General features: G+C 32.5%; 1 protein-coding gene across 2 annotated transcripts in view; it reads left to right on the top strand.

The window, feature by feature from the left end:
- The window catches only part of NET1 (neuroepithelial cell transforming 1), a 61,382-nt gene extending 46,325 nt beyond the window's left edge, over positions 1-15,057 (top strand). Inside the window, exons 1-10 of one of the 2 annotated variants that reach the window (XM_077169523.1) lie at positions 2,678-2,953; positions 7,931-8,038; positions 8,553-8,720; positions 9,222-9,284; positions 9,748-9,844; positions 9,936-10,012; positions 10,715-10,972; positions 11,418-11,588; positions 12,586-12,772; positions 13,107-15,057. In XM_077169523.1, coding sequence (XP_077025638.1) covers positions 2,861-2,953; positions 7,931-8,038; positions 8,553-8,720; positions 9,222-9,284; positions 9,748-9,844; positions 9,936-10,012; positions 10,715-10,972; positions 11,418-11,588; positions 12,586-12,772; positions 13,107-13,513 — 1,629 coding nt within the window. In that variant the 5' untranslated portion in view covers positions 2,678-2,860 and the 3' untranslated portion in view covers positions 13,514-15,057. Of the gene's footprint in view, positions 1-2,677; positions 2,954-7,930; positions 8,039-8,552; positions 8,721-9,221; positions 9,285-9,747; positions 9,845-9,935; positions 10,013-10,714; positions 10,973-11,417; positions 11,589-12,585; positions 12,773-13,106 lie in introns of those variants that run through there. The other variant, XM_077169522.1, reaches the window with a different exon arrangement.
- The last annotated feature ends 1,387 nt before the right edge of the window (positions 15,058-16,444 follow it).

Genomic DNA, 16,444 nt, shown 5'->3' with positions numbered 1-16,444 from the left:
GTAAGAGACCCATGTGAACTCCCTAGAACATCTTTTCTAATTCTCACAATCCTTTATTCTCTTATGAAATAAAGTGGCCCTAAAGTATTGACTTATTTGCACTATTTTTTTAAGTAACTGAATAGACTATAGTCTGAGTTTTGGTTCAGACTTATCTTATTAGCTCTGAGAACTTAACTCACTTTTCTTACCTATAAAATTAAGCACCTAGATTCATGATTTCTTAAGGTGCTTCCACTTTAATACTATATAAAAATATCTTTTATAGTCAACCACTAAAGGCCAACCACGTCACATATTCCCAAGGTGTGATCAGGTAATAGAGGATAGAAGAAGAAATGTAAGTGATCACCATTACTTAAAAATAAATTTTAAAAAATACCATGAAGCAGACAGATGAATTAAAATCATTGCATATACAAAGCACACTGGTGGCTACAGAAGGGCAGCTATTGTTTCTTCCTGCAAGTAACACTACTTTGTTCTGTATAACTCAATGAATTATTTTTTTATAGATTATCATTATAGTCGTGTGCTCACTAATTCTTATTCTGCTCTATTCACTCTTCAGTCTCTGCAGTTTACCTTCTGTCTTTATTCCACTGAATTGCACACTTGAGGTCACCATTAACCTTCAAATCACTATGAATTCATGTATCTTTTCTTACCCTCCTTAACCTCTTTATTATAATTAGCACACTTTTTTGTCCTTTGGCTTCATGCTTTGTTACTTTCATCCTAACATCCTTTTGCAGAATTCTCTTTCTCTTGGCATTCCTCCAACGTTAGATCCTTGGATTCCCACTTCCTTTTGTCCAGATTTTCTCTTCCTGGCATCTTATTCATGCTCAAGGCTTCACCTCCGACCTCTATGTGGCTGACTCCACCCTAAATCGACCTCTGGTGTCACTTCTAAATCCCTGTTCAACATTTCCAACTATTAGCTGAATATTTTCATTTACTTACTCTTCTACCACCTCAGACTCTGTATTACAAAATTAAACTTAGGGCAGTTTGACAGCTTAGTGGCAGAATTCTTACCTGCCATGCCAAAGACCCAGGTTCGATTCCCATGTGCCTGCTCATGCAAAAATAAATAATTAAACCCAGAATTTTCTTTCAAAATTGGATCTTTATTTCTTTATTTTCATCATCTGTTACCCCTCTTAGCCTTAAAATCTTTGGCTTTTTTAATATATTTTCTCTTGCATATATTCTTTTTCTTTCCCACGCTCCACCTTAGGCTTCTTGATGCCCACCCCACGCTTCTTGATGCCCAATTAGGATTTTTACATGTTTCCAGACTACCTTGAACACCAACCAGATATGTCTTCTTACAACATGGCTTGCATTATCTCTCTAATCTGCTCAATAAAACCTCTGCTTGTTTTAAACCACAGCCTGCAACCTCACAGAGTCCATGTCCTCAACCTCCTTTGGTCAAGCCCTGCACCTTTCCCTTGCTCAGATCTATGAAAAAAATAACATGCCCTTCAAGGCACCACTAAAATAACATCTTGCCACCTCTTCTACTGTCTTTCTTAACATCTTAGCTGAAGACTGCTAGAAGTGTTTTTTCCTTCTCTGGAACTCCTGTAGCACTTACTATACAACTTATTTTGGAAATTTTCAAAAGCTGTCTTGTATTAGTAATTTCTCTGTGTTGCCTGTCTTTACACAATAGTCTGTAACTCACCAGGTATGAAACTACCTGGGGTTTTTTTTGTATCATCCACAAGTATCTAGAATGGTGCCTTTTACATAGATTTCTTTACTCCTAATGTATCTTAAGAATAGAAGTGTTTTTGCAAATTACTTGCATCATATTGTTCATAGTAATACACAGTTGTTAAAATCCTACCTTTTGAAATAGAATACAGTTCTCTGTGTTAAAGAAGAAAAAAGTAGGTCTTTTGACACTATTAGGATCCCATAGGAAAGGACTGTCATACATTTTTAGAACAGAAATCACCTTTTGAGTATTTTTAAAACATTTAATACACAGGTAACATTTTTTAAAATATACAGAAAAAACATCTGCCTTTAGGTCCAAGAATACTTTTTATCTGAAGTAGCCAAATTATACTTTACCTATAACCCTATGGGAGATTTATTTCAGGAATAGAGTAATGCCTACTGTATCTACCTGTTAGTCACAAGAAAACATGATGGGGAGCCATTTTATAAAGACTTAGATAATTTTACAATTGTGAATATGCTTTGAACTTAAGTAAATAAAAGCAAGTTCCCTGGATAATTAGGTATTTCTTTACTATATACAGATATTTAACTCCAAATTACTATTTTCTTATTTCAAGTTGTCCATAGTAAATGCCTTCCTAGGTTAAAAAAAAAAAGTTTAATTAGAAAAAGTATTCCCTGTCTGTAACTGAGTACTATGTTAGATGACCTATACAAGCAATTAGTTCTCCTTTGGGGAAGTTCTTTTCAATTACGAAGAGAAGTTTCTTTACCTTTTAACCCAGCTTTCCTTTCCCTTCTCTTACTGCAGAAATTCCAAACCTATTGATAAAAGTTTTCTCTTCCACAGTAAAAAAATCTGAGAAGCCTAGGTGTGCTGCTGCTGCGAATTTATCAAAGTCACGTGATGTCTTGGGCGCACGCCCGCTAAAGCATAGTTCGAGGTTTAGGCCCCGCCCACAGAGCCTTGAGGTCTGCGTGCTGCTTACTCCAGCTCACAGAAGCAATTAGCTCCACCGCAGGGAGAGACATGGGCAAATGGCTGCCAAGGGTGACTGAGCACTCAGAAGAAAAGCCTGTGTGATTCTGAGGCAATTGGTTGTAGGGCTGACTCGGATGTGGGTTAATTTTAAAGATCTTAAGGGATACTTGGTAAAGCATGGTGGCGCATGATGAGATTGGGGGTCTCCTACCTATTAAAAGGACTATTCGAGTCCTGGATGTTAACAATCAGTCCTTCAGAGAACAAGAGGTAAGACTTTAAAAGAAAAATTAAGCAAAAGGAATGTTTTCTATCCCTACGGAACTTTTAAAATTTTTAACAATTTCTTAACTGTATAGTTTTAAACTTACTTTTGATCTAGCGATCCAAATATGGTAACTGAGTGTTAGAATGATCATATGTAAGTTTGAAGTGTATTTGGGAACTGTTGTGTAAGTTTAAATAGATAAGATTATACATAGCATAACGAGAACCCAAACTTTTATGCAAAAAGAAAAAGGTTTTAAATGTGTATGCTACACAATCTGGGAACATTTGTTTTTGGTGCTTAATATAGGTTTTTTTAGCTTGTATTTAAATTAACACTTATATAGACTTAGGAACTGCCTCATGGAGTAAGAGGAAAAGAATCCTTTCCTTGCAAGTTAATGCTAGTGAACAAATTGCAGCTGAAGAAGTATCTGACCCAGTGTGCATTTTTATTTTTTCTTTACACATTTGATAAGTTGTGTGCCAGTTTTTTTCTGTAAAAAAATAGAGAAATGTTAAGGTATTTAAACCATCGAGTCATTGTAAAACTACTTCTGCCTTCCTTGCTTTAATTGTGGTTTTCAAATCTTTGTGAACATTTATCCAAATAATTCAAATTATTTTTATACAATTTTATGTAATTTTAGCAGTTGATTTAATACTGTATGGTACTGTATCAGTTTATGCTAAATATTGCAATATACTTACAATATAATAAATACTATATTATCATTTATGTTTTAGAAATAGAATCCCTGTATTCAATTGACTATATACCTCTTGAGTTTGATGATAGTTTCACAGATATATACCTATGACAAAACTTATCTCATTGTACTTTCTAAATATGCCCAGGTGTTTTTTTAATATATATCAGTAATACCTCAGGAAAGCTGTTTTACACATACACAAACCTTTTGGTAATTAAAATATCTGTCATCTTTAGGAGGCAAGCTTTTATTTGTTGTGGTTTGGCTTTTTTTGTTTTGTTTGTTTGTTTTGTATGTTCCAGTTTTCATAAAGTGTTTATATTAAGCATTTCCTTTCAGCAGTACAAGTCAAATACATGTTCATCACTGTAAATTCCAAACCTGGTCATCTTGTTTTGGACCATTAAGAGCTAGTCTTTTTTGTTTGGTATCAGCCATGGGCCATGTTTCAGGTATACTTTTATTTGAAAGATTAAAAACACAAGGAATGTTTTAAGTATCTCTGTTACTCCTACTAAGCAGAAAGCTATGTGATTATAGCTCATTTTCTATTTTAAAAAACTTTATTTTCATTCTTCATATTTTAAAGTTTTTGCCATAGAGGAGAGAAGGTAAATGTCTTGATTTAATTAACTGTAGAAGTCCTTCCTAAAGTATGTCCTCTTAAATGACATCATTATTAGAAGAAAAAGTCTTTTTATAAAAAAGCTAAATTCACAGCAGGATTTTTCCATGTTATTGCATTTATGTGCAAGGGGCATTCTGATAAAAGATTTTAAATTGATCTTAACAATTTTCTGTTTATAGATATCCAGAAAATATTTTCAGGTATAAAATCTGAACAAAACATGGATTGTTTAGGATAATTAATTAATTAACAGCCCAATCTGGAGGCAGATTTCCTATAATAGTGCACATGATTGCCTACTTAAATAAAGCATCTGATTAAAACTTAACCTAAATAAACAACATAAATTTACGTTAACAGGGTGTTGATCCTTGCACCACCCACCCACCCTCCCCAAATGAACTTTAGTCCTGGCGAAAGGTTACCTACAGTTAGAGATCCAAAACACTAGTAAACAAATAATAACAATAGCAGCAAAACCATTATGTAAGTCTTATTTACTGGTAGGCTAGGTATATTCCCTGCTCCTCTTTTCCTTCATTGCTTCCAGATATTGTACCTGTGTGTGTGTGTGTGTAAAGTTCCAGTTTTCCATAATCATTATTTTAAAAATATTGAAACCAAACCAATATAAAAAAAGTGGCTAAAGAAAAGGTACTTTTGGTTATAGTTCCCATGGGCCAAATCCTAACCTGTATTTCAAGGGACAAAGTTTTATACTAACCTTAAAGGTGATCCATGAATATAAATATACCTAATCTATATCACTTTTCCACAAAAATTTTCTCTGAGATATTTGTATCCTGAAATTAGTAGTATACTATGCCATAACTCATATTCAAGATTACACCTCTACCTTTCCATAATATTTTTGAAGTTATTTTATTTTTTTAAATATAAATCTAAAAGTTTGTTGTTTCTTTCAAATATTCTTCTCATGTGCCCTTTTAAAAAGAAAGGTAAGAAAGTTACTATTGGATCCCCAAGAGCATGTGGGAAAAGTGCAAGTTCCCTCCATTCCCAATATTTCCTAATTTAGTACCATACTTTCTTACCAGGGCATTTTTTAAATTAAACTCTAAGTGTAACATATCCTTTGTGGAGAAGGGAGATATAGATGAGTTTTTAAAGGACCCCCTATAGCATTTAACCACCAAATAGCTCTCTAAGCTATTATTTCTTTAAGAAATTGCATAAATAAAATCCATATTAGTTTCAGAAAAAAATGCATTTAGAAATATATACATTTAGTTAACATTCTAAATCTATTCTAATTCTGTAGATTTAAGGATCACGTAATTTTAAGTTGTCAGGAAATTTAGTAGTTATACAAGAACTGTTCCTATAAAGGTAAGAATTATTAATTTGATTTTATGTACTGAAAAAATATTTAAAATTCCTTTCCTCCCACTTAAGCTAACTCTTCCTTTCAAATTCGCTGGAAGGAACACTTTGACAAAGACTTTTAAATTGAAATGAAATATTTCCTGAGAAGTCAGATTTCTTACCCTTTAAATGAGGAAGAGGAGTTAACCTCTGTTTCTAAAAAGAGGAACAGGACTTTCTGACAACTGCTTTGTTTCTAGTTAATGTTGGCATATCTGACTTTGTGAGGTAATTATATCTCCATTCAAACAGAAGACTCTTTGTACTGTCTTTACTAAACAGAAAGGAATGCTTATACAGAACCTTCTGCACATGCATGTGTCACTTCATCTTGTACAGATGGATATTGTAAAGGCACTCACACATGTTCTTGGCCACACAGTGTCCAGAAATCTTGAAGGTTTCTTTTTCAGTTCATTTAACATTTGCAGAGTTGTGACTTTATAGTCAAGGTTTTACTTTGGAGTTAATTTGGGAGTTGAGGGGTAGAAGGGATCTAAGACTAACTACCTCTTCAGGCTTTCAAAGTTTGATTATGTACAAAGTGTACTTATGTTAGTCATTTACATTCCCTTTTTATATAAATGTGTACAATTTAGGAACTTCAGTAAATCTAAGTTTTGCATCTTTGTCTAGTTGAATTAAGTTTCTTTCCAAAGATTTTTAACTCTTTTTGCCACTTTATTCTTAATTTATTTTAAGGGTGTATTTGTATTCAATTTCCTTATCCCTTACTTAATGTCTGACATTAAACATTTGATTATTTTTGTTGTATTTCTTTTAAAAGGTTAATTTTTATATGAATTTATCCATGTCAAAAATGTTTTAGAAAAAATATAATTCTATTTTTTTAGCTTTTTTTATCATAATGTAACAAGCACCTTTTCCATTAATACAATTTTAGTGAGATATATTCACACATCATTCTTCTATTAATTTTAAATGGTAGTTTTTTAAAAATATATATCCTTCCAAATTCTCATCCAAATTCTTTTGTCAAGTATGCCACAATTGTCAGAGGCACAAAATACAAATAGGTTATTATACTCTATAGACACTTCAGAGGATCGGCCTGTTTTATGATCTGGCATTCTTTATTTCAACAGCTATACGAGTCACCTAATGGTATGCTTTCATTTCTCCTACCAGTAAAGTTAGAATAATGCAATTTGTGTGAAGTTTTAAGATCTTTGAATAATTGATGTTTGCTATATTATTTTAAAAGCAATAAATGCAGAATATAACTATTTCTTCTGGATTTTTGTATTTTTTTCATTAAGTTAATAAATATATGAGAGAGGATCTAATTATTTATAAAATCCCAGTGTTTAGATAGGAGGTATACATATCCCTAAGAAAGAATGTTAGTAAAAGCTAAAACTTAACTACATGCCAGACACTGTTCTAAACCCCTTAAACATGTCTCTTTTAATCTTCACAATAGCTTTATAAGGGAAATTTTATTATTAATGCCATTTTACAGATAAGGAAACTGAGGACCAGGGTCCACCCTAGCAAGTGCTAGAACCAAGATCTGAGCTCAGGTTTCCTAATTCCAGAGCTTGAGTGTGCTCTTAACCATTGTACTCTCCTACCTTTGCTTAAAAACCTCCAATGACAGGGACGTCACTGCCTTTAGTTTCCATTCAATGCCAAACATCTTTATTTAAAACTTATTCTCCAATAGAAGTATTTGAGAATGAAATAATATGTTTGGGATTTGCATTAAGATATTCTTGTAGCGGTAAAGATAAAACAAATTGCTATATTAAAAACTGTTGAAACTGAATAATGGGTAACGGGGTCCATTATGCTATTCTTTACATTTATGTATATGTTTGGAATTTTTCGTAATAAAAAGGAGGGTTAAAAAAAAGGAAAGAAAAGTTATTCTCTATGTTAAACTAAAAAACTTTTATAGGGTTTCAGAATCAAATTCCTTTGCTTTAATTTTAGCTTTTCTCCTGTCTAGTGGTAATATTTTTATGTTCTCAGAGTGATATTCAGATATTTGACTGGCCTTTCTAATACTTTTTTCTAATATTTATTTTTTAATAAATTACTGCTGTTCAGAAATGTTCTTACTATTTTAACAATGAAGAATAACATTCACTTTCAGAGTTCCATATTTCTATATTTCATGATACACAAAATATTCTTTTGTGTTAGGGCTTAACTTTGTCCAAACTTGTTTGAAATCATTGAGCCCAAAAACACATTTAATATAACCTGTTTTTGTTTTTGTTTTTGCAGGAGCCAAGTAATAAAAGAGTTCGACCTCTAGGTCGGGTCACATCCTTGGCAAATTTAATCTCTCCTGTTAGAAATGGAGCAGTTAGACGCTTTGGTCAAACTATACAGGTAAGGAAAAGAGAAAGTATGGGGTTGCTTGGTGAGGGACTTAGATAGAAACCTAAAATTCTTATTTTTCATTGAGCTACAGTACAAACAAATTTGCACTATTGTACTTTAGCATAAATTTTCTTTTTCAAATGCAGTGGTATGGAATACTGTTACCAGAACAGTACAGTATAACTTCATTATATTAATTTGAATATATATCAAAAGTTAGGCTTAGGGTGGGCCACGGTGGCTCAGCAGGCAGGAATGCTTGCCTGTAATGCCAGAGGACCCGGGTTCAATTCCCGGTGCCTGCCCATGTAAAAAGAAAAAAAAGTTAGGCTTAGATAATTTTTATTCCCAAAAACTAATTTTGGGTGATAAATATTTTTGAGTGATAGATTACAGCTTGGATAAATTATTTTTTATATGCATTGAGAAATTCTCAGAACTTTGTTTTTAATTTGTCTTTTATAATTTCTATATCTTCCAAATCTTACCATTTTCTCCTTTGTTTTCCTCTTTTGTTAAAAAGTCATTTACACTCCGTGGTGACAACAGATCTCCGGCTTTTGCCCAGAAGTCATATAGCAGATCAACAGTCCCGACACCTACCAAAAGAAGAAATAGTGTACTGTGGTCAGAAATGTTAGATGTCAATATGAAGGAGTCTTTAACAACCAGAGAAATCAAACGTCAGGAGGTATGCTGGCTGGCATTCGGTATCAAGATCCTGTTTATTGGGTTATACATTCGGTGTCAAGACCCCTATTTATCAGATTATACTAAAAAAAAAATCCCTGTTTTTTAAACATATTTTGTCAGAAGAACAGCAACAATGCCTTTGGCAATATTGGCTTGTATTTTTGTATTTGAACAATAATCCATAACACATGCTGAGCAATACTTAATCAAATTAAACAACTCTAATGGGGTAAAATTATAAAACATCTGGCAACCTCTTATGTGGCATTCTACATTGAATTATAGTTCTTAGACTAAGTCACTTAAAAGCATGAGTTAAGGGCAGGCCTTGGTGGCTCAGCAGGCAGAGTTCTCTCACCTGCCATGCAGGAGACCCAGGTTTGATTCCCAGTGCCTGCCCAGGCAAAAAAAAAAAAACATGAGTTAAATATTGTAAAAATCAGTTGTATATAATTTTCCTTTCTCAAAGGACCTATGATGTTTGCTGAATTTTTTTTAGGCAATATATGAAATGTCCCGAGGTGAAAAGGATTTAATTGAGGATCTCAAGCTTGCAAGAAAGGTCAGTGAATAACTTTCTGCTTATCATATGCTCTAGTTTTTAAAAATTACATTTAATAAATTCTAAAGGATAGTTTTCTTGCCTTTAGAAGTAGAAAATACCTACTGCTGAATATTTTATTTTTTATATGAGATTTAGATCTCTTCTAATATGAGTGTTAGTAAAGCAGTCTATTTGGAAATTAACATATAAGTCTTTTATGTGTAGCAAACAGAATCCACACTAGCTTTTTTTTTAGTAATTAAAAAAATATTTTTATATTGTGAAAAATAACATATATACAAAAAAGCAATAAATTTCAAAGCACACCACAACAATTAGTTGTAGAACAGATTTCAGACTTTGGTATGAGTTACCACACTAGCTTTTATATAAGTAGTCATGTTTGCATTCAAATATAGATCTCTCATCAGAGTTTTTTTGCTTGATCTCTTTGTGTGACACATTTTTCCTCTTCTGATAGGCCTACCATGACCCCATGTTAAAGTTGTCTATTATGTCAGAAGAGGAGCTCACACATATATTTGGTGATTTGGATGCTTACATACCTCTACATGAAGGTTAGAATGTGTCTTAATTTTCATTATTTTCTGAACAGCAGTAACACAAGTAATTTTAAATCTAAACTTTTGGTATTTCTGCTTTCTTCAGACTTGTTGGCAAGAATAGGAGAAGCAACCAAGCCTGATGGAACAGTAGAGCAGATTGGTCATATACTTGTAAACTGGGTAAGTACCAAGTTGTTTATTCTAGACATCTAGATAGTTCATGTCATACCTGCAATTTGTGGTAAATATCAGAATATAAATTTGATGCATTAACTGAATTCTATGGACACACCAGTTTAAATAGGTGTAAGAAGTTAACAGTCTCTGTTTAAAAAATAAAAAATGGCAAACTTAGTTTGTGAGTAGTGCAGTTTTATTTGTTTTATGAATATGTTCCTCCCTAGACAGAATTCCTACATTATATACCATTAATTATCTGTTTGTCATTTTGAATGCTTATCAGATGCATGCACTGTCTTAAGAGCAGGGGATTCAATGATGAAATATAATCTCTGCCATTGGTGTTCATAATCTAATCAGAGTGATAATCACAGAAATGAGCAGTCTTGAGGTTGGTAGTGAATGTGATAGAGGAATGTTCCGATGTTATAGGAATATAGAATCTAGTGTCTAACCGAGGTTGGAGAAGTAGAAGTCATAATCTTTAGTTGGATTTAGCCAAGTAGGGAAATTGAAAGAGGGCATTTTGGTATTGCTCTAGTATACTAGCCTACTCCCATTGATACATGCATGGAAATTTTTAGAGCTTGCTACAAAACTCAAGAACAATTAGGAATTTTGTGTTTTATGTTCACAGGCTTATTCATGGAGTATTAAATCATAATAGAAACTCATACTTTGTTTTGTTTTATTACTTTTCAGTTACCAGGCTTGAATGCCTACAGAGGCTATTGTAGTAACCAGTTGGCAGCCAAAGCTCTTCTTGATCAAAAGAAACAAGATCCAAGAGTACAAGACTTCCTCCAACGATGTCTTGAGTCTCCTTTCAGTCGAAAACTAGATCTTTGGAGCTTCCTAGATATTCCTCGAAGTCGCTTAGTCAAATACCCTTTACTGTTAAAAGAAATTATAAGACACACTCCAAAAGACCACCCTGATGTTCAGCTTTTGGAGGAAGCTGTAAGTAGGTTAAAGAATAATTCTCTTATATTTTTTAAGATTGTATATTTGGTTACCTTAGAAAGACATAAAATGATACTCTAAAATCTTATATACATTAAATAAGCATACTGAAGTGTTTTTTTAATATTTAAGTACCTGTTACATTAGTGCATTGTGTATTAAGCAATAAAGAAATGTGTGTTGTGTTTAAGACATTTTATGTTTATATTTTAATCAAGAAGTTGCATTCTAATCTGGTCTCTTCCACTAATTAGCTTTGTAACTTTGACCAAATCACCCAGTTTTACTGGGCTTGTTTCTTCATCTGTAAAATAAATTAACTGATTTCTCGAGTTCCTCCAAGCTTTAAAATTCTGTAATTTGAAGTGAAATTCTTCCCCTGCAGGGAAGCAGGGTAAGTCAATATACTAAAATTGCTCGATCATTTTTTGACAATTTTTAGGTATTGATAATACAAGGAGTTCTCTCTGATATCAACTTGAAAAAAGGTGAATCAGAATGCCAATATTACATTGACAAACTAGAGTATCTGGATGAAAAGCAGAAGGATCCTAGAATTGAAGCAAGCAAAGTATTACTTTGCCATGGAGAGCTGAAGAATAAAAATGGACATGTAAGTGTATATGAATACTAATGTGAAGTAAGCTATTACTTTCCTTTTGCCACATTGTCTAATTTCTTAAAATTATAAAGCAGGTTTCACATAGTGAAATAAGGTTTGTATTTTTTTATTTTATGTTATCAATTTTGATAAAGCAAACTTTGATTTTCATAGCTATAGAATAAATAAGATGACTTAAGTACCTCAGTAGTGAATCAGGATTTTTTACTTTTTAATTTTGAAGTATAAGTCAACTTAATTTGGCTAATGGTTCCTTTTTAAATAAATTATTAGTTCCATAATGCAAAGTATGTCCTTCAAAAATTTATTTTGAAGAATATACTTTCTAGTAATGGAAGCAGTTTTTAGCACTACTAAACAAATTTCTGAAGCAGATTGAATGAAAAGAAAATCGATTTTTAAAAGTCTTAATTACAATAGTACCTGCCAGAACTAAGTGTAATCATGAAGAAAGGTATTTTAATTTCATTTTCAGCTTTTCAGAAGCCCTGTTTATAAGGTAAGTTTATTTGGGAAAAGTCGAAATCTGACATCTCTGATTTCTATCATTGAGGCCTAATTGTTCTGCAAAGGCTTAAATTTGTATTTGACAAAATAGAACCATTAACAATTTATGGGCTTACATTTTTAATCCCTATTTCTTAGAAATCTGTGGCATGCAATACTGGTGTTTCAAGTCATATTACTACTGATAGTCAAGTCTTGGTGATGTGTACTATTTACTTAGCTGTTGCTGAATCTAATGTTACACATCAGTTGTTTAAAAAAAGAAGCTTTACAAAGTCTGAGATTAGAAAAACTTTCTAAGTAGGACATGCCTATAGCCTGGAAATTGCCATCTTCATGAAGTTATCTATTATAAGGGAGACCTTATAAATACTTCTGGTGAAATTAATAATAATGTCAAATCAGATTAATTTACAATCTATTTCAGTTACTTAAAATCACAATGTTCCATATTTAGAAACATTTTGTTTCCTGTTTCCAGAAACTTTACATTTTCCTGTTTCAAGACATCTTGGTTTTGACTCGACCTGTTATAAGAAATGAGCGTCATTCTTACCAAGTTTACCGGCAACCAATCCCAGTCCAAGAGCTGGTCTTAGAAGACCTGCAGGATGGAGATGTGCGAATGGGAGGATCCTTTAGAGGAGCTTTCAGCAACTCAGATAAAGGTAAAAATAAAAGCTTGAAAATAATTTAAAGAAGTTCAGAACCTATAGGATGTTAGTTTTAACCTTTAAGAATTCTGTCCCTACACAAACAATTTAAAATGGAATGTATCCCATTGTTCTATACTTGTTAGATTCAGCAGCAGGTGTGTCTAATAAGTAATGCATGGGCTTAATTTAATATACCTGACTAATAGATTTTCACGTTATACAAATACCAGCACCTATATTAAGATTGTATGACCTCTTTAGAACAAACTATTTTTAAAACTTTATACTTTTAGAATAAACTTTTTAAGTCTGAGTTCCTTTTTTTTTTCAATTTGTGTGTCTCCAGCTAAAAATATCTTCAGAGTTCGCTTCCAAGACCCCTCTCCAGGCCAGTCTCACACTCTACAAGCCAATGATGTGTTCCATAAGCAGCAGTGGTTCAACTGCATTCGAACTGCTATTGCCCCTTTCCAGCAGGCCACCAGTCCCACAGAGCTTAAAGATTTGCCAGAGCTCAATGAAGAGTGTGAAGAGAACAACCCCTCTGCTTCAAACATCAAAGCTCAGAGAAGAGCATCAACAGTTTCTAGTGTTATTCAGGTAGAAGTTGATGAAAATGCTTCAGAATGTAGTTCCAGTGTACATACAACAGAAGACACCAAGAGTGTAAAAGCACACCGAACACAGTCTGGGTTCCGAAAAGCAAGAGACAAAGCCCAGTTAAGTGGTAAACGAAAAGAGACTTTGGTATAAAGACAGCTCTATATATTGACTGGTGGAGAGACTGTTAATTTATAAATGTGTACAGTTTTTTTTTTTCTCTTGTAATATGAGCATGGAGCATTGTAGGGTTACTTTACACCAGTCTTAACATTTTCTGGTTTTTGGTTGTTAATGAGTTGTTTTTTCTCAATGGCAGCTAAAGGTATATAGATTACTGTTAAATTACAGTCTTTGAAAAATATTTTCTGGGTTTATTTAGGACATGCAAACCTGATATTTTTAATCAAACAAAATATTTATGAAATAGGTTTTCTCCTAATTTGGATCCATTTAAATGACTTTCCAATTCCAATCAGTTGTGATATTTACAACATTTGTCAAAGCTTAGAATTTTACCAGTGTTTCTTTGGTCTTTTATGCAGAATTTGAAATTTTAACATTGGCACCAAAAATCTACATGGAATATACACATGTAGTATTTCAAAATTTACATTAGAACATTATTTCCTTGGAAAAAACACAGAATTTAAATTTTTTCCATTTTATCAACTGGAATGCTTTATGTTAGTTTGTTTCTCTCACTGCGTATTTCTCATTTTCATCCATTTAGTCTCCCAATTATTTAAATTTTTTTATTGTTGTAAAGTAGTTTTTAGTATTTGCTTTTATTTTTTTACTTTAATACCTTTTCAAATTGGCATGTCTAAGATATTTTTCTTCCTTGATTAAAAATGTGTGTGTTTGTGTGTGTATATATATATATATATTTTTTCTTTTTTTCCCTAAATCATATTAACTGTACCAAGTGAAACCAAGCCAAACCATCTTTGAGCCAATTAAGAAAATTGCAGTTTTTAAAATGTAGCGTTTTGGGGTGGTAAACACACATGAAATGACTTAGTTTCTGGACTACTGAAAGAAAACCACCTTAAGAATTTTGTTGAAAGTTTTAGCATCTGAAAAGCAAGAGGGAAGGCAAATTGACTGGTAATAAGTTAAAAAAAAAAAAAAAAAGAAGAAGAAGAAGAAGGAAAACAGAGAGTAGCTTTGTCTTAAAGTAAAAATGTCTGGTTGAGCCAGAAAGAAAGAAGATAGTAAAAGCTAAACTTGAGGGATTGTAGTAAGTTGTAGAAGGCTTGAGAGGAAGTGAATTTTATTTGCCTTGGTTTATAATACCTGCAAATAGTGAGCTTGAAAAGAAATAATGAAGTGTACTTAAAATTTGACAATAATTGGATAATTTTGGTGGATTTATTCATAAGATGGAAAAAAAGACTGGTGAATCTTTTACTATAAAATGTTACATGGGAGATATACAGAAAGTGAGATTAGAATTTAATTTCTCTCTGTTAAAAATAACAGAGTTCAGTCTTTAAAAGGGGGGAAATGGAGATGTCTGGACCAAAACCCTGAGTCATGGCATGTTTATAATGATCAATCCAAGTAAATGTTGACTATTATGTGAAATATATTTGGCCAGTGGAAATGAAAGTTGGAAAAGACTGTAAATAGATCATTTCAAATGATTTTGCTGTATAAATGAATTATATAATTAAAAAAAAGCACACACAGAATCATCTTAAAGGTTTCTTGGCTGATGAATGTTTGCGGAGTATTTTGTAGTAATGCTTTGGTGTGGTAAAGAAAGTAATAGAAGCCTCACAAATTTATAATAATAATAAATTTTTAAACCTATTTTTGGTAAATAAGAGAAAAAGGATCAACTAAGCCAGGTCTTTTGAATCTTTTATTAAACATTTTAGGAACACAGTAATCAGAAATAGCAATTGTGTTGAAGGCAACTGAACATCTGGCCACTTTCTGGATATGATAGTAATGCTAAGAGCCAAGCATTCTGGTAAATTTGATTAAATTTAATTTTCATTTTTTTATTTCAATTGTCCAAACTTTGGAACTTCCAAACTCAAAAGTGTACATTATACTAGTGATTGGGATCTGAAAAATCAGAAAGCGAGATTTTTTTTCTTTTCTAAAGTTAACATATAGACTATGATTCCTTCCAGAATTAGCTTGGTCAGCTTCTAAAATTATAGAAGCAAATAATAGTTTAAATATTGCTAATGGAATGACATTTCATGTAAAATTCTATAGCTTCCTTTGGCTCCCTCATGGGGGAAATTAAGAACCAAAAAATGAGTATTTTTCAACAGTAGCATCTACATTTGAGAGCTTTTGATGACCTGGCCCAATAGTTCTCTATAGGCTTCAGAATCACCATGGGTACTTTTAAAAAACAAATCCTCACCCTTCTGCCTGTCTTCCACCCAACTCACATACGCATTTCACTAAATCAGTATCTTGGGAGGAGGTGAGCTGGTAATTTCTATTTTAAAATACTTCTCCTGAGAATTCTGATGCAGTAATTTCCTTGGATCAGCACATCTTCCCGGTTTACGTTAACTTTTTAGGGTCAGTGAGAACGTTTCAGTGAGAACGCTTGTGTATCTTGTTTACCCTTCAGTAAAGGACAGCTTTTATCTGAGAAGGTCTTTTAAAACTTAGAGCTAAATTTCAGGATATGTGCAGACAAGATGGTAAAGGAAGCTAAATCTGAGTTTACTCTAGCAGTCACAAAATCACCCTTGCAGATATCTATTAAAATTAGCATTTAATCTCGAGATATTTGACTACTTTTGTGCTAGTTAGATAAATCCACATTGTGATTAATGCTTTCTGAATATGCAAATTAAGCACTGTATTTGGTTTCTTTAAATGCAAAAAAAAAAGTGCCTAACTATAATGTTACTAATTATATTAGTTTTGCAAACATTACAAAATGTCTAGTTAAGGCTTCCATCTGTAAATCTTAATGACTGAGATGCAGAAAAACCTCAAGTGGACATCTTATAGTTTGCTTTCATCATCCTCTGTAAGTTAATTTAAGCTTCTAAATGCCTGTCCTTAGAGAATGAACTGGTAATAAGTATTGTCTTTATCTTT

The sequence above is a fragment of the Tamandua tetradactyla genome, chromosome 7 (genome assembly GCF_023851605.1).
Source record: "Tamandua tetradactyla isolate mTamTet1 chromosome 7, mTamTet1.pri, whole genome shotgun sequence".
Lineage (NCBI taxonomy): Eukaryota > Metazoa > Chordata > Mammalia > Pilosa > Myrmecophagidae > Tamandua > Tamandua tetradactyla.
The sequence above is the reverse complement of the archived record's forward strand: the minus strand, read 5'-3'. Positions and strand labels throughout refer to the sequence as shown.